The 21644-nt window shown below is 39.4% G+C and overlaps 1 protein-coding gene across 19 annotated transcripts in view; it reads left to right on the forward strand.

Annotated features, from left to right (window-relative positions):
• Positions 1–21644, forward strand: part of dtnba (dystrobrevin, beta a) — a 397891-nt gene that overhangs the window by 312881 nt on the left and 63366 nt on the right. For 17 of the 19 annotated variants that reach the window (XM_052024099.1, XM_052024088.1, XM_052024100.1 and 14 more), the window contains 2 exons: positions 7713–7809; positions 14685–14705. In XM_052024099.1, coding sequence (XP_051880059.1) covers positions 7713–7809; positions 14685–14705 — 118 coding nt within the window. The remainder of the gene's footprint in view (positions 1–7712; positions 7810–14684; positions 14706–21644) is intronic. The other 2 variants (XM_052024092.1, XM_052024094.1) reach the window with 1 other exon arrangement.

A 21644-nucleotide genomic window follows, 5' to 3' on the forward strand; every position in this document is an offset into this window, starting at 1 on the left:
CTCCCAATATTCTTACATTCTTTATGTAAATAACTATTTTAAAAACAATTATCATCTTGTGTTGGAAAGTTTTCTTTCACTTTGAGGATGGCTGTTGTAATCTTCCATTTATATTATTTGTCTACATCATGCATTCTTGACCAGTTTAATTTCCAATTCAAAGATGTTTATATTTTACTGTTTTTCTCATTTTGAATACATAAACCTAAATGAAAAGTGCCCTACACCAACACCACACCCCCAGCCCACCAGCTCAATCTCAGTTTGAGAAAGAATAGCCCTCAGTGCTTTGGCCTTTTGCTATAACCCAGACTCGAGTGAATCTGTGTGAACTTTTTCCTCTGCTGCTGTATTCCCTTTATGGTGAAAATTCCACAATGACATGGTGTTCCTGGCTGCATTTTTGTACACAGTCATGATGTCTTTTGTTATTGAGTCATAAGAGTGAAATAGCAGAGAAATAGGGCCTTTGGCACACTGAGTCTGTGCCGACTATCAACCACCCATTTACACGAATCCTACATTAATCCCATTATTTATTCTCCCCACATTCTCATTAACTACCCCCAGATTCTACCACGCACATACTTCAGGGGCAATTTACAATGTCTCTGGGATGTGGGAGGAAACCAGAGCACCTGGACTTAACCCACACTGTCACAGGGAAAACATGCAAACTCCATGCAGACAGCACTTGAGGTCAGGATTAAGAGGGTCTCTGGCACTGTAAGGCAGTAGCTCTGCTAGTTGCTCACATCCACCTTCATATTAATTTAACTGTTCTCCCATTAATTTTCCCTCCCACATCCTATTCTCCCGACATTCTTATCAACTCCCCCCAAAATTTTACCAACCCCATGCCTTTGGTATGTGGGAGGAAACCAGAGCACCCAAGGGGGAAACCCATGCAGTCACAGGGAGAGTGTACAAACTCCACACCAACAGCACCTGGGGGTCAGGATTGAACTTCAGTTTCTGGAGCTACAAGGAGGTAAGGAGAAAAGTAAGGGAGGTGCAGTTAATGTTACAACAAAATGAGTGGCCCAAATTTCACCTCGGCCCAGTTTTATTTGGTTAAATTGATCAGGAGTCAATGAAACAAAAGCTAAAATCCAACTTTGGCAGGCTCAACAAATTTTAATCCACAAGTCAATGCTCGATCTGACTTGCTGCTTATGCTCACACCACCTTGTATGGGTAGTAATAGCAATCTTTTATGGTTCCCTGGGTCAAATTGAGCTCCAAACCTCAGCATCGTTGCCATCCTGCAAAGCAGATTGGGCTGCGAGAGGTGACTGGGCCTCAGGTGTTGGATCCTGAGGCCCTGCCCCCAGTCTGCCTTAATGACAGCTTGTGTTGTATTTACATTTGGCCTCCTTGGCTGTTTTTAAATGTCTCTGAGATTTGAAATAGATCAAACTAATTTTAAAAATTTCAAATCACTGACATTATCGAAATTAATTGAAAACATAAAGTTAAATAAAATAAAAAAGATAAAAACAAGCCACCCACCTTCGCTCACTCTTTCAATCAGGTTGACAATCCCATTGAAATGAACAAGGTTGCGCTAGCGACTTGAGCCATCCTTGGCTGGATGCTGAGTATCTGACCCCACAGCTCGGCATGACTGATCACCTCCTCTGGACTCAGTGCTGAATCCAGTAGCAGCACAGGAGGTCAGGTGCACATAATACGTACACCTGAAAGTCAAGAAGAGGCTGTCCTGTGCACTGCAGCTGCTTGGAAATTCTCCTGGAACCATCAGCTGGCTGTCAGCACAATCCAAGCTCTTATCTGTCCATTTTTACCAAGTTAAGTGTTTGAGGTGATAGATATTTAGATTTCTAAATTGTTAACATAAGAACCATCATGGTAGTTCTTATCCTGATCGTGTGATAGCATTAACCTCTGAAGTCTGAGAAATATCCACTTTCTGTGGATATATCAGTCTTTAACCTGCGCCACTGATGTGTGCATAAGAAGAACAATGACTTCTGAATTGAAGCTCTTTTCCCCTCACTTTATTGGTTACTTATGTCAGTTTATGATTTGTTGAGGGAAAAAAAACATGTTGCACTTCACCACATATTAAAAAGCTGTCCAAATACTCTGTATTTATTTTGTTTTAATAGAATGATCCATCACAGGAGGAGGCTATTCAGCTCATCATGCCATTACTTATTTACTTTGGCTAACAGCAAATAAATATCATATGTCTCAAGTTAATGGTTGGTTCTCGCTGTTGTAGTCCCTTCAGCGTTGCACCCTCGGTTCCATTGCCAAAGAGATGCTTTTTCAGTTCTCAGCTGAACCACAGGGTGGAGTAAAGCACCACAAAGATTGTCCACGTCACCTGGCTCAAGCCCCCTGCTGGTGGGTTTATGGACAACCTCTCCCAGCCATCCCAGAATAAGTGAAAGTTAACATCATGCCATCTTTATAAGTACATGGATAAGAATCAAGTCGAAAGGAATAAGGCTTGAAGAGGTAAACCAGTTCAGCCAAAATTTTATTCCTAAAAATAGGTCCTCAAGAAAAGTCCATTCCCCTGGACATCTTGAGGCACTTTTCTGTTTCATTCCCTCACTCAATAAGAAACAGATTGCTTCCTGTCTGATGGACAGAATGTGAATTAAGCAGATACCATTAGAAGACAGACTGTGTTGCCAGCTTACTCCTCCAGGCAATGAATTTGCTTAGGGGAACAAACAGCTAAATCCTTTCCAATTTGGGCCTTTACTTGTAACAATCATTTTTGGATTATTTTTACCTGATAATTTTATTTGTACCAAGCAACTATTTTGACACATTGACATATTGCTCAGGTTATCGAGCTATTATCTGCTGAGCAAAAAATGTGGTATTTTCATAAGAAATATGTCCTGTCGAAAAATAAGTTGCTTTGAAACCCAGTGAGGAAGTTGGTCACTGCGGAACTAATGAAGCTAAGAAGACACTCTGTCCTTAGTCGAGTATCTTGATGAACGAGGCATTCTGTTTCAAAGATTGTGCAAATATCAGATGTAAGAAATAAAAGGAACGGTAATTATGATTTCTACAATTGCTCTTCCCACTCACTAAATTTAGACTAGAGGATTCAGATATGCAGTGCCTCTTCAGTCCCAATATCTGGGATATTTAGGTTATGTTCAGAGTCAGTAGTCCTCCCTGCCTTCAGTTGACCAGCATCTCTTTAACCTAGTTTAAAACCAGAAATGGGTGCAGAATTGGAAGAGGGAATCAGACATAAATTGAGTTTATCTCCTCATCTTCACAAAAACAATCTTTAAGTTCATTTTGATGAACAAAGGAGATGTACTGTAATACCTGAACTATTGAAGGTGCCAGTTGTATGCTCAAGGACAGCTAGGCATCCCTTCCAATGAAGAAGAGTGTTTCATTATATTCCATTGGATGCCTTCTTTTACAAAGATGAACCGCGATCCTCTGCAGCTGAATATGAGGAAATATGAAGACTCTTTCATAAAAATGTAAGTGGTGCACTTTTGAAGTCAGAGAGTTGTACAGCACAAACCCAGGCTGTTTGAACCTCCGTGTCTGTACTAGCTATCAAGAACTGATCATTACTTGTCCCATTTTCCAGAACTGCAGCCTTCTATGCCATGGAAATGCTTGAAGTGCTCATCTAAATATTTCTTGCAGCTTTTTGAGAGTACCCACATCTGCCACTGCTTCAGGTGGTGCGTTCCAGATTTTCAACCACCTTCTGGAATGATAAAACTTCTTCAAATCCCCGCCTTACCGTAAACCTATGCCCTCCGGTAGTAAACAGCTCTTTTAAGGGGTAAGAGTTTCTCACTGGTCACCCTTTCTATGCCCTTCATAATTTTGTACATCTTACTCGGGCCCACTCACAGCATTCCCCGGTCCAGGGAAAACAATCCCAACCTCTACAGTCTCTGCTCGTAACTGAACCACTTTACCCCAGGCAACATCCTGGTGTGTCTCCTCTGCACTTTCTCCAGAGCAATCACATTGACCCTTTGGTGCAGCAATGGGAACTGCACATGGTGCTCCAGTTGTAGCCTAACTAATGTTTTGTGTGGTTGAACTATGATCTCCCTGCTATTATATTCTGTCGCCCAGCTAATGAAGATGAGCATTGTGTACTACTTCGTCACCATCTCATCTATCTGTTCCAAGTTCCATGTTCAAGTTTAACGTCATAGGCGTAAATACCCAGGGTATAAATGCCATGAAAATTAACTTTTTGCAGCAGTTGCACATTACAAACATAAGTTAGCATAAACTTCTGCCTTCAGGGATCCTTGGACATGTACACCAAGATCCCACTGTTCCTCATTACTTCATGAGTCTTGCCATTCATTGGGTGTTTTCCTAGCGTGATTAGTTCTCCCAAGTGTAAACGCTGTCAGAAATACAGCAGTCAACTTGTGAAGAGCAGTGTGGTGATCTGAAAAGACAAGATGTTTTGAGCAGAACCCATGTCAAAAATAGAAGTGGGAAAGCATATTTCCAGATACATCCAAACAAAATGACTGAGGTGGAGAAGAACAGCAGTTTTAAATAGAGGCAAAAATTCTTACTTCTCCCACAGACGGACAGTCTGTGAGTTTCACTTGAGCTTGATTCAGGATCATACATGTGGGATGGATGTTGATCATTCACTCAGTGTCAGTCTCCCTGACAGCACTAGTGGATACTGCATGTGTGAGAGTGAGATTGTCAGGTTTGTTGAGACACTGATATAAAAATCACTGCCCAGTGATATGATCAACACAAATCAATATTTCAGCTTAACTTGGAGTGAGACATACCTTGTATCAAATCTGGCAGGGGATAGAACACTGACCAGACAGAGATCAAGATAAGTTGAGGTTATTTTGATTGATGGATGAATTCCTTAAGGGCCAGAAAAAGCAATTGTACCTTACTTGGCAAGAGAATGTTTTCTTTCTGATGTCTTCATGAGGCTTTTCCACCCAACCTCTGGCCAGCTGGAGGTCAATCCTTGGGAGCTAAGAGTGCCAGGCTCCCAATCCAATTCTTGTTCTTGGTCAGTATGCCTGATGTAATTTCTGCATGCTTTTTCGATTCTTCTGTGAACTAATTCCATTTGTTCGCTTTCAATAATTTAGTTTATTCATAGTTTCACTAATTTCACAGCAAAAATGTTTTTTATATTGCAAATTTGGATCATGTGCAGACATGTTCCTGAATTCATTGACATTAGTCACTCCCAGAAGTGGATCCCATGTTGTCTCGGTTCCATGAGTAATTAAACTACCTCACCTCTTCACACAGAAATGTTCCTCAGGCAATATGAATGTAGTCCCTTGACCTCCAAGACTGAATATTGTGTCTTTCATGTGTATCCTCATATTGTTCCCTCCAGTCATTAAGTGGTTAGACTCAGCATTTTAGAAGATTCAGCTAGAATAAAGCATTTGACTTCTCTAACCAAAAGAAAATGTATGGTGCAACAGCTGCAGCACTCATTTCACTCGGTACAACTTGTTTTCTGTAAACAATGAACATAGCTCCCTTCTTGGCACTCATGGGTCTCCTTTCTTGACTTGAACCAAATTACATCAAATGTTTCTCCTCTTTTTTTAACTTCCAGTCTCGTAAATATTTACTTGGCTTTTTTTTGTTTGAAAGCTTCAATTGCACTGATTGTTTGTCTGCTTCCAGGTGAGAGGTTCATTGATATACAGCTTTCACCGAAGGCTTGCAATCAAAGATTCCCCAAAATATTTGGGTGTGGGGTGTGTTTTGGTTGTGATGACCAGCCAACAAATTAGTTTTGGTCTTGCAGAAAAATACTTAAAAGTGTGATTTTAGTCACTTTCCATCTCATTGCTCATTTCTAACCTTGCATTTTGCTTCAAAGTCTCAATTTATAATTAAGAATCTTTCTCAAATTATCTGCAGAGAAAAATTAGTCAAATGTCCAAAAAGTTTATTTGTCCTTTTTATAGCAAAGGCATCCCAGTGTGACTAAGGTTCCAAAGTAATTAATGTGATATGCCATTTCTAGTTTGTGATGGTAAATATTAATTCTTAAACCAAGTTACTGGAATTTAATGGTAAATTCATTGCATACAGTGGACACAAGCATGGCTTTAATTGGCAACTGAAATAAAAAAAACCTGCCAATGCTAGAAATCTGAAATAAAAACAGAAAATGCTGGAAACCATCAACAGGTCAGGCAGGATCTGTGGAAAGAGAAGCAGATCTTTCTACAGATGCAACATGATCTGCTGAATGCTTCCAGTTATTTTCTCTTTTTATTTAATTAATGACAGTTGGGAAATTAATTTGCTTTGAAATTGATTGTTTTTGTTGGCTGCAGTTAATGTAAGAACATGATTAAGTTAAAGTTATAGACTGGATCAGTTGAAGGGCATCAGGTCAGCTGGAGCCCATGAGATGAAAGTTAGCATTATGCATCCGGCAATTTCTTTGATCGGTGCTGCTTCAGTAAACTGTTTTTCAGTACCTGTTTTTGTAAGTGCCAACTTCAACAGCAAAGCCAGTTTAGAGTTTTATCCTTTAAGTCGTTTTTTTATTATTTTGCACTTTAGAAACCAGTGTTCTTTTTAGTGTCTGGTTGAACTATTTAAAGGGTAACAATAATTATCTTAATGCAAGTGATTTTGTAATGGTCCAAATATTATGAAGTCTGTGCATTGTTGTCAGATGCAGCAGAGAAGTGATAAATTCCATCTGTATTTTGTCACAAAGGAAGAGACGACCGCCAACCAACTCAGTTTTTTTTTGTGTGTATATTTATGTGTGTGGCTGTGCGAATGTGCGTGTGTGCTCTACACTAATGCGCAACTGGGGGTAATGGAAACATCCCTTAAATCTGGCATGAATCCATCTTGTTTATAATCTATTATTTATACCTGATGACATTTCAAAATTCTGTAAGTGCACTTTATGGTGGCTCTTTTTTATTAAACTCCTATTACTGTGTCAGTGAGTTATTCAATTAAATTGCTGATTGTAATTCGTGTTCCATTATTCCGAATTAAGACACCCCTTTTCCAAATGTTAAAATTTAGCAGGTTTTGTTGAGAGGGACACACTCCATTTCTCCCAATACTGGTAACTTTGCTTTCAATTAGGAGCTACCTTTCTATTCATACTACAGGCAGTTTGGCTTAAGTCAGCAGCTTTTTCTCAGAAGGACTTGTCCTCATGAATAAATAACCAACCGGACAATTCTCCTCATCCCAAAATCTGCTGGTATTCAGATGAGAAAGCCTTTTTTTCTCCTTTCCTTTTGTGTTAGCTAGTGTTTGTAATTTTTTTTAAAAAGCGGTTTCTTTTTGAAGTTAATCTTCACCTGTGCACCTGCAGCGTGTCAACCCATCTGCTCACAAAGCATAATTTATGAAGTGTTACTCTTGGTAACAAATCAATAGGCATGAATAAGGTATTCCATTTTTAATCTCAATTTAATAGTGCAGAGTAAGTGTGAAGAGCACTTTAAAATAATGCACGTAATTTCTTGGTACAATCCATCTTTAGTGAATAAATTTTCATCTAACAGTATAGCCATGTTTGACAAGAGGCTTTGTTTTTGTCTGCGTTGCAGTGGAGTGCTGAAGCTGTTTTTTGATGCACAGTCTTGTTCTGAACCAGACAGTCTGAGTGCTTGAATTCCCCAGTGCTTTTCGAGAGAGACGGGGCTTAATTTCTTTGTCTGTTCATTCAATAGGCAAAGAAAAGACGAGCTAGAGCAGCGGATGTCAGCCTTGCAAGAGAGTCGCCGTGAGCTGATGGTGCAGCTTGAAGGACTAATGAAGCTGCTGAAGGTAAGAAATGTTCCCTGCCACTATATAGACTTTAGAAACCTTCATCTCCTTTATGGATAGAACATTTTATACCCTTTTTTTTGCTCTGTCTTTGTTCTTGGCATTCATGTAATTCATTTATCCAATTTGCTCTTCACGTTATTAATACATTAAATTATAATTGGAAAAAATATGCACACCAATTTAAATTTGTATTTTTGTGTACTCTGACATGAAATGAATTTTCTCAGCCAACCAAGGATGCTTTACTTCTGGGGAACTGTGATGACGCATTGTGCTATGAAAAGGTGGGACAAGGTTCGCAGGCAGTCAGACTCCTGCACTGAGCTTCCAAAATGCAGTTGTGCAGTCACAGGCAATGTAAGATGTAGGTGTAATGATCCCTGGTGGAGAAGCCACCTAGGGTTCTTTGGTATGAGTCCCAGAAGTTGTGTGAAGATCTGACTGGAAGTGTTTGCTCCTGAGCAGAATGAGACAGAGAAAAAACAAAAATTACTTTAGAGTTAAGAAATTTTGTATCTTTGCCGAAATCAGGTAGTTCATCTTCTTCCCATTTTGAACATTTTGCAATATTTCAGTTTCTGTTCATGTGACTGCATGCATCTATGTTTTTTAATTAAGGAATGTGCAGTACTAATAAGGTAGTTTTGCCCTCTCGAATCTATCTCAATTTAGATATGATTTCAAAAATAAAAATGCATTAGACTCCAGTGTTGGTGATTTAATAGCCTTGAATTATTAAGTGACTCTCCCTTTTAAGCTCCAGCTGAGATTTTCCCTTGGATTCTGCTGCTCTTCAGAGTTACAGACACCCACCCCCTCCCCCCCCTCCTCCATCGAATATCAAAGCCAGCATGTTTTTTTGGAAGTCATTTATAACTGTCTTTTAGGAAAGTAAATTCATCTGTAAATTTATCTTGGCTGGGAAGTTGATGTTGTCTAGAAGGGTATTACCAATGACTGTGAATAAACATTACTCTCACTGTTGTGGGTTCTTTTCTCCCAGGCCATGCTAGTATTGGGTAGGGATTTTGACTCAAAGCACAGAAGGGCTGATAATGGTCCAGAACTTGCTGACAGCAATGAGTCATCTGCACGTCATGTTGGTTCCCAAACAGAGTTTGGCATGCCTGCTGAAACTTCCCCCGCAGGAGTTCTGGTACAGAGATGATTTGATCCCACATGGTAAAGGCCTATGCATCAACAGAGCTTTATGAAAAGGACTAAAACACAAATAGCTGAAATTTTGACAGTCAGTTAAGCTTTTCAATGTGGCTTAGCAGGTTGTCAAAACTCCTGAATCACCTATATGTTGCCAATGTTCACAAACATTTAGAAAGTTACTAAATGATTTATAGCTTTGAATTTTTAAAAACAAAAAGATTAGCTGAAACACATAAACATTCAAATACAATCAAGGCAGTTAAATCAGCAAGTACTTGAGACTCAGTGCCACTTCATTGAAATCAATGGAGCAGATTGTCCCTGACCCAGATTTTCTGCCAGGTCCACCTGGCCGGACTCTGGATGCAGAGGGCCGAACAAGCTGACCAGTTGAGGCAGAACAGTCTCCAAGTGCAAACAGACTGCACACCTTGTATCCTGAGGTATCACCATACCCTACCCCACCCCACCCCAGAACACTTTGAAGCTTTGAACCACTGTTAAGTTTGATAGTAATTTTAAAAAAATAAAGATTGGAATTATTTAAAAAAACATAACAATAATACATTTAATTAAAGCAGTTCAAAATACTAATGAATGATTGAAAGTGATTAAAATCATTTAAGTCCTTCCCCGAACTGTTTCCAAAGTGAAAGCACCCTGTTATGTTTGCATGCCAGCCCATCCTGATATAAAGCTGAGGAGGTAGATGCAGTGCGTCAGGAATCTCCTCACAACATGTCAGTTCTCTGCTGCTGGCCTGTATGAGTGCAGCACTGAAGTTAGAATTCGCATGTACTGGCATCTTGCTTCTGGCTTACCTCACACTTCTGCTTTAGGCCAAGCACAAGTGGAAGCCTGAGACGTGCTGAGCCCTGAATGGCTGCAGTCAGCAGTTTCCTATAGAGCTGAAGGCTAACGTTCTGCTCAATTCCACCCAACTGTGAAGCAGCTCCTCCTTCTCCATTGTGATGTGGAATTCTGGGCTCCTCACATTTGTTTTGCTTTGGAGCACAGTTATGCTGGGAATTTTCAGCTATTATGCAGATGAATGCTGATATGTTCCCCCCAAAATTTTGACCATTAAATTCAAAGGCAGAGGTGGCACTCAGCACCTGAGTAATATGAGATTTTTGAATGCTGTGGCATCTCCCAACTAAATAATGGCTATTTCAGCACAATCCTGGCTTGATTGTGTAGGTAGTAGTGAGCCTTTGAGGAGTCATAAGGTGAGCCACCTTTTACAGATTACTCATACCTTGTGCTGCTTTTATAGCTGTGGTATTATTTCATGAATCCCAATAAACTTCTGGTGTTATAACATGTTGATGAGGGGGCTTTGCAACGGTTGTTCCATTCTAAATGAGAAGAACGTGATTGAGTGATGATGGAGATGTACCACAATTTGGTGTAGTCAAAAATTGGGAAAACCAGTGCTATCCTGTATAACATCCACCGTGAATCCAAACTATTGTCACCATCTCGGTCATTGACTGCTAATTTGGGATGAACAACTCTCTTCGCGGTCTCGAGTCCCATTTAACTCTGAGCTAGACTTTCTATTCCTCTCTATCACAAAGGCTGCTACTGCTCCCAATGTAACATCTTCTATCTCCACTTTATTTCAGTCCATCCATACCTGAAGCCCTCATCTCCCTGCCTCCCTACCCCAACACCAAGTTTTGAGTAGGATCACCAAGCCCCCAATTTTAAGAGAATTTTGTTCAAAATTTAAAGTGAAAGTCTGGCCTGTTACCGTGAAGCTAACTTTGTTAGCACAGTAAGATATGCACATCATTGTTAAAATTGCTCTGAGCCTTAGAGATGGTTTCAGGACCTAGTAAAAGGTAACTAAGGAGGGAACAATGCAAAGGACCTCATAGCACTGAGAAAAATGATTATCTGATTAGGTTTGAATACAATTGAGTGCACCTGGAAGAGAGACCAAGAAAGGAAAACAAAATCTTGTATTTGAATTGATAGCTTGGCACCTTGATCATTATTTTTGTCACATGCATTCAGGTAAATGTATATTTGATCCTCTGTAATCCTATTGGTCTTAAAGGTTTTGCAGCATTTCTCCTTGCTGTCATGTTTTATTGGGATGTTTGCCAAATTTTGTACCGAAATAGCATTTGAGAGTTGAAGTCAGGAGGCGTGGAAATATCTTCCACCTTAAATTGGGCTAATGCCTGATAATTATATGGATATGTTTATATGTAAACACATACCCAATACAATGTGATATTCTAATGGGTCCATGTGTTCTGCCACTGGGGTAAATAAAGATATGAATCGTGAAATGATTCCAAAAAACAGAGTGTGCATTTGTCTAAAAATATTATTTTAGATATTTTTTCAAAGCAAGTTACTTTACAAATCTTGGGCTAGTATTTATATATTTAAATGAAATTAATTTTGCTATATTCTGTTATAATGTCATAAAAATTATTTTATGCCCATTCAATGAACTGAAGCCATTCCTTGAATGATGGGTTTGGAATCCAATTAATTCCCTCAATGGTATTTGTTTAGTATTCAGACAAGAATGCAGGAAAGTGTTAGGAATTAATGCTGTTTAAATACATATTTAACAGTACATATTTTCCCCATTTTCATTCTGGATATTGTTTCAGTTTTTTGAGGTGTGTGGTGTGTACACAATTTCAAAATGTTTCATATTTGGCTTCCATGTTTAAACATTAAGTATTCCCCAATCATGACTAAAAGGAAAGCCAAGCTCATTCGCGTTTGCCCTCAACATTAGGGTGGGCAACAACCTCAAATGAGCCTACTTTAGTGCAACGTTATGATGATTTTCCCATTTCCCACATCCTGTGAGACCTCTGATAGAGATTACCAATTTAGATTTGATAACCTGTGCATTATGTATTTCCTTAAACTCAATCCATAAGAGACTGAGTAAAGAAGAGGAACATTGGTCCAGGTATTCAAAAGCCAACACTCGATTTTTTTTATATATCCAGTTTTCTTGATACTTTTTCGAATTCTTTCCATGAATTAAATGTGCTTTATTTTACTTTGCTGTTGAAATACATAATGATGGCAAGCAAAGTCTGTGTGTGATTGCTGAAACATAACAAGTGAAATCAAGTTATGCATGTGAGTTCACCCAGTTTGTCAGTACGTGTTAGTTTTCAGCAGTGCATTGTCTTTAAGCAAACAATACATTGTATGGTAATGGTTATACTCCCTACACCTCTCCATCTTTAAGACACATCTTAAAATCTCCCTCTCTCGTCAAGTTTTGGATCCCCTCATGTTGTTCTTTATAAGATTTTGTTTGATAGTGCTCCTGTGAAGCACCTTGAAATGCTTGCTATATTCAGGGGTCTGGGTGGTATCTAAAAGTGCATTGTTGCTTAATGCATTCTTATGACAAATCCTTTCTATTATTGTAGTTTTCTTCACTATTTTCCAAAAGAGATTTTATTTAATCACTTTTTTTTTCTGAAGCAAGGAAAACTTCATAACTAGGTGTCCAGTCTGCTGATCTATTTGCCAGACTCTTGGGATGCAACTATAGAAATGAGGTACCTCCCCAACACATTTTGATGGGCAGGGTTATTGTATGCATTTCATTGTTTGTGATATGAGGCCACCATCATGTTTATGGATTACATCACTTCTATTCAACGATCATTTGAGTCATTTTGTACCTTTTGGTTATTGGAGATGTTGCCACATCATCCATTGCCTATGCAAATTTTGTTGTGGACCTTCCACTGCATTTCTTGAGATCACAGCTCAGGGATTGTTGTTTTTGGGTCAACGATGAGGTATTTGTTTCCTGCACATGGTTTCAGGAAACTGTCTGTAAGCATCAGCAACATATACCTGGGCATTCTCTGTGTGTGGCTTTAGGGTTCCAAATGGGTCATTTAAAAGAGTTTCACACTTGAGCTTCATCTTATCCTTACTGATTGATAATGCATATAATTTGCACCGTGCATCATTTACAGTGAAATCAATTTGGAGCCAAAATCTTGTCTTCTGAACTCCCACCAAACACCCATCAATACTTGATTGAAATGTGAAATTTCAACACTAAAATGTCTGTTGAGGGATCTTCTAGGACTGCTTGTTTCCAAACTTTATGGGTCTCTTCTGTTCAGTATTATCTGAACTTTCTGACTTTTATAGACACCGTTGCAAGTAGATATAAATATTGGGATTCTGAATGAAAAGGATGCTCCTGCCAGGTCCTCTGACTTTTGTGCCCAAGTCCTCTGACTTTTGTGCCCAAGTTCTCAAATTGATTACACAAGAGGCATAAATTTATATTTAAAAATCTAAATCGTACTCATTAATGTACGACTATTGGCAGCTGCTGAATCCTCTTACCTAAGGAAGGATCTAGTAGCATTGAAGGTAATCCAAAAAAGATTAATCAGGCTAATTCCTGGAATGAAAGGGTTGTCCTGTAAAGACAGGCCAAACAGGTTGGGTTTGTATTCCTTGGACTTGAGAAGAATGAGGGGTGATCTTATTAAAACGTATCAGAGGGGGCACATGACAGGGTTGATGGTGAGATGTTTCCACTGGTAGGAGAACCTCAAACGTGCAGACATGGTTTCAAGATAAGAGGCTTGTAGTTTAAAACTGAGGTACATTGGATTTTTTTTGCACCGTGCCCAGTGAATCTCTGGAATTCTCTACCCCAGAGAGCTGTGGAAGCTCTATTATGGAGCTTTCTTCTGATTCAATGTGGTCATTACTCATTTTTAAAAAAAGAATTTATGTTGTGTTTTTTATAAAGTGGTTTTGAAAAATTGCAGAAGTGAAGTCCATGTTTCTGTCTGGTCTGTCATTACATATACTATAAAACCCCGTGACATTTATTGAAACATCCATGAGCAGCTGATGGTCTCCACATGTTAATACAATGTTCAGGCTCTTGGATTTGTAAAGAATGTTTGTCTGGCAGACACGAAACAATTTTTAATTACCTCTGTTGCTTTCATGATTGTATTTCTATATGAAATGGTGGAACATTGCAGATGAGTTTGCTGGTTTGTGGCCTGGCACCACTGTACAAAATATTGGCCGGCTCTATTCCTTTTGACAGTGCCTCCTTATGTTCAGATTAATTGAGTCAATCACTCTCAGCTCCCATATCCAGGCTATGGTTAAATAAATCAGTTTTGTCTCAATGTATGGATTACATCACATCCATTCAAGTATAATTTGTTTTGCTAGCTGTGGAATGAGGAGGGGATGTCTTTTTTCAGCAATGACAAATAGAAATATTGCATTAATTAGAGCAAAGTCAAGTTGTGAGTTAAGTTATGAGAAACATTCCACTTGCCTCATCCAGTTACTGGAAGATAACAGAATAATGATGAAGAAAGAAACGATGAAGGATAAATATTAGAAAGGATATCAAGAGACTTCCAATGCTTTGTGAAACAGTGCCAAGGGAGGTGGGGGGTGCGGTTGGGGGGGGGGTTAATGATCATTAATGTAAAAAGGAAAATCTTCCTGTATTTCCAAGTGTGTAACTGACTCCAACTGCCTTAGTAAATCAATCATTCCTGGCTTGTGCATTGATCTTTGCTGGAGCCAAGTATAAGCCCTGACTTAACACTCTTCTCTTCTTTCAAAAGTTAGAGATGACTATTTACTCTCTAATAATCGATCTTCTCTTTTCTCATGTTTCTTTCTCTTTTTCCAAATGCTGACTTATATAGGATGAGGAACAGAAGCAGGCAGTAAGTTGAACCCAACCTTACATTGCTGAGTATTTAAGTTCTGTGCATGAAGGTAAAACATGAAGTGTCTTTCTGGGGATGATGAGTGAGTGTGTCTTTGTGTGACCATACTTGCACAATATGGGTGGGTGTGTGCACACACATATCTAAGTATCCTTTACCTTATTACCTCTGCCAATGTAGATGCAATAAAGGTACAATGTAGATGAATCTACTAAATTGTTCAACTCGCACTTTATCCATTATCCACATGCTTTTATCTTTTGTTCTTCAACTTGACTGTGTAATTGACATAGAATCCTACAGCACAGAAGGAACCATTTGGCCTGCTTATGTCTGGGCCAGCAATTTGAAGAATCTATCCAAGTAGTTGCACTGTACTGCTCTTTTTCCATAGCCCTACAAATGTCTCCTTTTTAAATGATCTTTCCAGTCCTTCTTGTAAGGCAATAGTTTGGTGATAGTTAATTGGCTAGTTGTTGCTTCTCTGCTTTCTGTATGGATTGATTCCTTTGCCCTTAAGTCTTAACTTTTTTTTTAAGTTTGCCCCTTTGCAGGGGATTGGGTATTGTTAACAACTTTCTTCTTAGGGAAGTCCAGACATGTTTACGCCTCCCCAAGGGATCTCGTTCTGATCTGGAATCAGCCGTAAAGATCCCAAAGGGGTGGATTGTGGCACTTACTCTACCCAATTTTGCATCTGTTACCAGGAATCTTGAAAGGTGTGTTTTGCATTGGTTGAAAGTAGTGACACAGTGGATGGAAGAACTTAAGAACCACACAAAAATCATTCATAAGTCTTGGTTCACATTGTTCACTTAAGAAGGAGAAGGCTGGAAGTCTATTTTGAGGGGTTAATTTCTAGATTGAAGTGGAAGAGCTAGGGTAATAATCTCAGCAAGATGCAGAGGAGATGTCAGATTCCCAGGACAAGTTATGGGCAAAAAATGCTGTACAGATGGAACATACTTTGCCTGAATCCAACAGGGGCCAAGGCAATGTGGAAATAATAAAGCAGGAGAGGCAAACAGAGTCGTCTTTTATTTTAAAAAAATGCAGAATAAAGGCTGCTGATGATGGAAGTGGAATATGAACTGGATTGTGTGGCAGAGAGCTGTTTGAGAACTGTTCAAGTGGAAATGTGCCAATAAATGCATGGAGCATTATGATGTGAACACACAAGGAAGTAATGATTAAACAAAATAAACACAGTCCAAGGGGATGGTGACCTAAATTCCTCAGAAGTTCTATATTTGTGTGCTTGAAGACCCTAGAATAAAATAAGTGTCCTGGAGGCCCTTCTCTGGGAAATGAGAGAAAGGGAGAGAGAGTGAGTCAGTTTTTGATACTATAGGCATAGTTCAACAGTGGAGTAAACTGGGTAAATGTACATGAACACAGGCCATTTCATGTAACCATTAATATAACAGTTGTAAATTTTGAAACAGATGGTGATAAGGATCATGATAAGAAAAGTGTTCAGCCATAGGCTTGCATTGTATGTTTGCACATAGACCGATCTTGTTTTTAAAGGTGACTTCAACTTGCCAGATATGGATTAGAACTTTTATGCATGATTCTAGAGGGAAAAGGTAATCCTGTTGACTGTATTGAATTATCACCAGGAACAAATGGACAAGGAGTGCAAACAAGCTGTTGAACCTGATGTAAGTAATAACCAAGAACTACTGAAATGTGTAAGATTCAGAAAAACATATTGGCTCTTGTAAACACAAGATGTTAAACATATGCGGAAAGGTACAGTCCTTGGGAAGATGAGAGACAAGTTAAGGAAACCAGAATGGACAGAACAATTAGAAGTAAAAAGGCCATGGTAAAATGAATAAGCTTAAGAAATCCGTGCAGAAACACACTACTGGGAATCAAGGTGAACAAGAATTTAGTTAGAGAATGAAGTTAGCCAGCAGGGAATTGTCAAGCATTGCTTTAAGTTTACAATATGTAAACCATGCAGTTGGAAAAGGAAAGAGCCGACCAGTAGAAAGATAATACATTGACTGATGAAGCAAATATTCTAAATTAGTCCTTTTATGTATTTATGGGCATCTTCTCAGCATGCAAATTGAATCCCTTGGAGAAAATCGTAAAACATTTGTAAATATTAGATGAGACATTGTTTGAGAAAGAATAAAATCAGACATCTGGATGGACCACTGAAAGTTACTTACAGATGTTAATAGCTAAATTGGTCACGCTACTATCCTCCAGGAATCATTGAGATATAAATAATGCTAAAGATTAGAGAACACTTAACATGACACTCGCATTGAAAAAAGGGTTCAGAAATCATCCATGCATTTATGATCCTGCAAGCTTAATATTTTATAAAATTTGTTGGTAGGCATCATGAGAAAGGAGACAATGAAGTGCTTAGTTATTTGTAGTATGACTAAGAAGTCAGCTTGAATGCTTAATTGATAAGTCCTGTTACAAATATTTATTAGGTCTGTGAGAAATCATGGTAAAAGTCTGTTAATCCAGTGTGCTGAAGACTTTGTTGGTGCTGGGCTGGCAAATTTTCCAGACTATTAGATGTTATTCCAATTAGTAGTGCAACACACTTCGACTTCAATTTAGATTTTACACAGTAGTATAATGAATTTTCCAATGATCTTGGTACATTTCAAGGGAGCATGGGAAACAGAATCCAGTAAGTTTCAAGTGAGCATAGAAACGGGGCTCTGGTGTGTTCCAAGGGAGCATGAGAAATGGAACCCTATGAGTTTCGAGGGGACACAGAAACTGGGGCCCCGTTGAGTTTCAAAGCAGTGTGGGAACTGGGGCCATGTTGAGTTAAGGCGAGCAGAGGATCCAGGGCCATGGTGAATTTCAAGGAACCACGGAAATCAGGGTCCTGGTATAGCAAAGGGAGCACAGGAATGAACACCTGGTGAGGCAGATGCGGGACCACCAATATTTCTGAATAATTGGACAGTGGATTATCAGAGGTGTACTATAACTGATTTTGATGACAGTGAAAGTGTTGTAGATGTGACGTGATTCTTTTCATACTGTGGTACAAACGTGATTTGTCCAAGTGGAAGGTCGGCATACAGTAGGGAACCTTTTGAACTGAGCTCTAAATGTTGCAGCTCTAGAGAACTCTGGTCAGACCACACTTGGAGTATTGTGTTCAGTTCTGGTCGCCTCATAGGAAGGATGTGGAAGTTTTAGAGAGGGTACAGAGGAGATTTACCAGGATGTTGCCTGGATTGGAGAGCATGTCTTATGAGGATAGGTTGAGTGAGCTAAGGCTTTTCTCTTTGGAGAGAAGGAGAATGAGAGGGGACTTGATAGAGGTGTACAAGATCATAAGAGGCATAGATCAAGTGGACAGTCAGAGACTTTTTCCCAGGGCAACAATGGCCAGCACGAGGGGACATAATTTTAAGGTGATTGGAGGAAGGTTTCAGGGGGATGTCAGGGGTAAGTTTTTTTTACACAGAGTGGTGGGTGCGTGGAATGCACTGCCGGCAGAGGTTGTGGGGGCAGATACATTAGGGACATTTAAGACACTCTTAGATAGACACATGAATAATAGAAAAATAGGGGGCTACGTAGGAGGGAAGGGTTAGATAGCTCTTAGAGCAGGATAAAGTGTCGGCACAACATTGTGGGCCAAAGGGCCTGTACTGTGCTGTAGTGTTCTATGTTCTATGAAGATTAATTGAACTCCAGAGCAACTGGTGGCAGTGAATGGAGGAATGCAAACGTACAAATAGGTGCAAGAGTGCTTTGCATTCGTGGTAATTCGTCTCAGCACACGTAAGTGATGCAAAATAAGGGAGGGAACCAGAGCTGCCTTAGTTTAGAAATAAGCTGCAGCAGGGGTTAAGCCATCTTACTGGTATCCTTCTTACAGGATACAGCAAACTTTCCAAGATGTCTCACAGGAATTTTGTCTCAAAGTTGTGCTTCCATTATAAACTCTGTGCACCTGCAGATAGGCCTGCAGCCAATTTCCATCGCTACACTCTTGCCATACTCCAGAGGCTCCTGTTACCTGCAGCACTCAAGGCTCCAGCGCATACTTTATAAACACAACAAAGTTGCTACACTTAAGGCAAGCCACCTTTTGCAGGATTGCACAATTTGTCTGGGAGGCTGGTGTCCAGAACAAAATCAAACCTAGACCACTTAGTCCAGGCAGCTTGTTTCTGTGCAGTAACTAGGTAAATTCTTGTGAAATGGTTGGGTTCATCAGGGCTCTGAGTGTAGGAAGTGACCACATGAAGCTTTGGGGGAGATGGGAAATGTTAAACGACATATTTACACGAACTGCAAAGGCTTTCATTCTATGAAATGTGCAGCTTATTTGATAATTAGACCTTCCTACACATGAATTCCCCAAAGAATGAAAATTGGCATACTGCCCCAGCCCATGTAAATATAAGGATGGGGGGAAGCAGTGGAAGGTTTACAGGTGGTTCTGCAGCTGCATTTTCTTCAGGATGGACAGTCATGAAACCATCAAAGATACTGGAGCACAGCAAAGTGTTGGACTGCACCATGACTCCAGCTATCTTTCCTCTGAAAAGTTGGTTCAATGAACTTAATGGCCTTCCAGCATCCTTTGCTTTGCTCATAGTCTTCATCCAGATACTCTGTGATATGGGGCTGATGTTTAATAAGCATCAACTCTTATAAATCAGGCTCCATTTTCACAGTAGTATCCCATGTGCACTTTGTCTCCTCGTTGCTGTACGTAGTCCCTTGACATCAAATCTATTTGTAAATGGATATCAATGGAGCTCAGGATAGAGGAAAAAGTGGTTGCTAAGTCTTCAATATTATTCTTCCTGTCTCTGGGGCTAAAACTCAGAGATCTGTTAGGTTTGGTCTGCAAAGAAAGTTGTTAATTTTTAAGAAGACTGCAGTATCTGACAGAAAAAAGAATAATAATACAGTAACATTACACAAGAACCCCCCCAGAGTATTCATAGATCCACTGAAGGCACATTGAGTTTGATATTTCCATCCTCAATTGCTGTACCTTACTGGTTCCAATAACTGCTGCAGCCTCTTCCTGCAGATCTGAAGTGCAGATGTCAGCTGGTTCTCCCCGGTGGATTCCTCCTTTAGATGGACGAGCAAGCCTCTGTCTATTGCTTTCTTATTTTTAGTTAAGACTTTGCATAAATGCAAAGTTTTGTTGTATTCAGAGGAGATGTCATTTTTACAGGGAATTTATTGTTTTTGTTTGTTCTTCACTATCAGGAGAAACCACTTGTAAAATAAAACATGAAAGCACATCAGTTTTGTGGAGTACTTGATTTGTGATGGAGCACCTCATAACATCTCTACATTGTTTGCAGTGATTATAAGAAATGTCATGTTCATGTCGTTCTGGTCATTTTAGTTTTATTTTCTAGTTTGGATTACAGACTTAATGTATTAAATTGTTAATTTCTATTTACAGTGCTGCCTGTGATCTTCCTGATGCTAAAAGATTGATGCCGAGCCCAACTCTGTGATCAAGGGCTTTGCCTGTCATAATCTTTTACTTTAAGATATTTAGTTATGAAGTGTCTCATAATCCATGAATTTTTTCTTTTTTTTGTGTATGTATTTAACTCTTGTGCACACTATACTGTATGTGTGTTTGGCCAGTGCATTTCTGATTAAAACCCCTTCTTCTTTGCACAGGCAATAATTGTACATAGTGTTTCCCTAATGGCTGATAACCATCACATCTCTCTAAGTATATGATGTAATGTTTACATAGTTTTCTCCATGACCTGCTGCTTAAAGCTGCAGGTCCCTCAAAAGAATTGCAAAATGTGTCTTTCCTTCGCACAAAATGGGGATATTCACTGGTATGACACTTCATACCAATGCATCTTACAACTAAGGCTTGAACTTGGCTGGCAATTGAGCAATTAATCTCGGTTTATCTGTTTCATAGGATCAACTTGGATTTCACAATTTTACAGTTTCAGCATTCCTTGCTTTTTTTTCTGTTTATTTTTCTCTTCTTCCAAGGGTCTTCCCAGTAACTTTCTACTGATAGGGCCTTTCTTTTCTCTGATTTTTTTTTTTGATTCCTTGTGTCCTCGTCTTGAAATTTCTAACAGATCTCTCCAGTTTCAATGCTAACTTGCTTTTTAGTTTGCAGCTTAAGGATCTCTTCCATTCTGCCACAGTTCTTATGGTTCTATCTTACTGTTTTATTTTTTATTTTTTAATTCTAACTTTTTATTAATTTCTGGTCATATAATACACCTTGAAAAGTCAGTTATTTATGGGGCTTTGTTTCATTAAACTACACAATTAAGTAGAAGTTTAATAGTTTAAAGATGAAAATGGATGTAAGAGTAAACAAAGGACAGCTGTAATTTAGAAAATTACAGGGTGGTGGTAGCTTTAAGCAAAAATTGCAGTCACTTCTTGATCACTTACGAGCCATAATACATAAGATATAGGAGCAGAATTAGGCCATTCAGCCCATCAAGTCTGCTCTATCATTTGATCTTGGTTGATTTCTTTTCCCTCTCAACCCCATTTTCCTGCTTTCTCCCCGTAACCTTTGACACCCTTACTAATCAAGAACCTATCAACCTGCACTTTAAGTATACCCAATGACTTGGCCTCCACAGCCATCTATGGCAATGAATTCCACAGCTTCACCACCCTCTGGCTGGAGAAATTCCTCCTCATCTCTGTTCTAAAGGGACATCCTTCTATTCTGAGGCTGTGCCCTCTGGTCCTAGACTCTCCCACCACTGGAGACATCCTCTCCATGTCCACTCTATCCAGGACATTCAACATTCAGTAGGTTTCAGCGACATCCCTCCTCATCCTTCTAAGCTCCAGCGAGTAAAGGCCCAGAGCCATCAAACGCTCCTCATGCATCAATTCTTTCATTCCCGGGATCATTCTTGTAAACCTCCTCTGGACCCTCTCCAAGGCCAGCACATC

This window comes from Pristis pectinata, chromosome 10 (assembly GCF_009764475.1).
Source record: "Pristis pectinata isolate sPriPec2 chromosome 10, sPriPec2.1.pri, whole genome shotgun sequence".
NCBI classification, from domain to species: Eukaryota; Metazoa; Chordata; class Chondrichthyes; order Rhinopristiformes; family Pristidae; genus Pristis; species Pristis pectinata.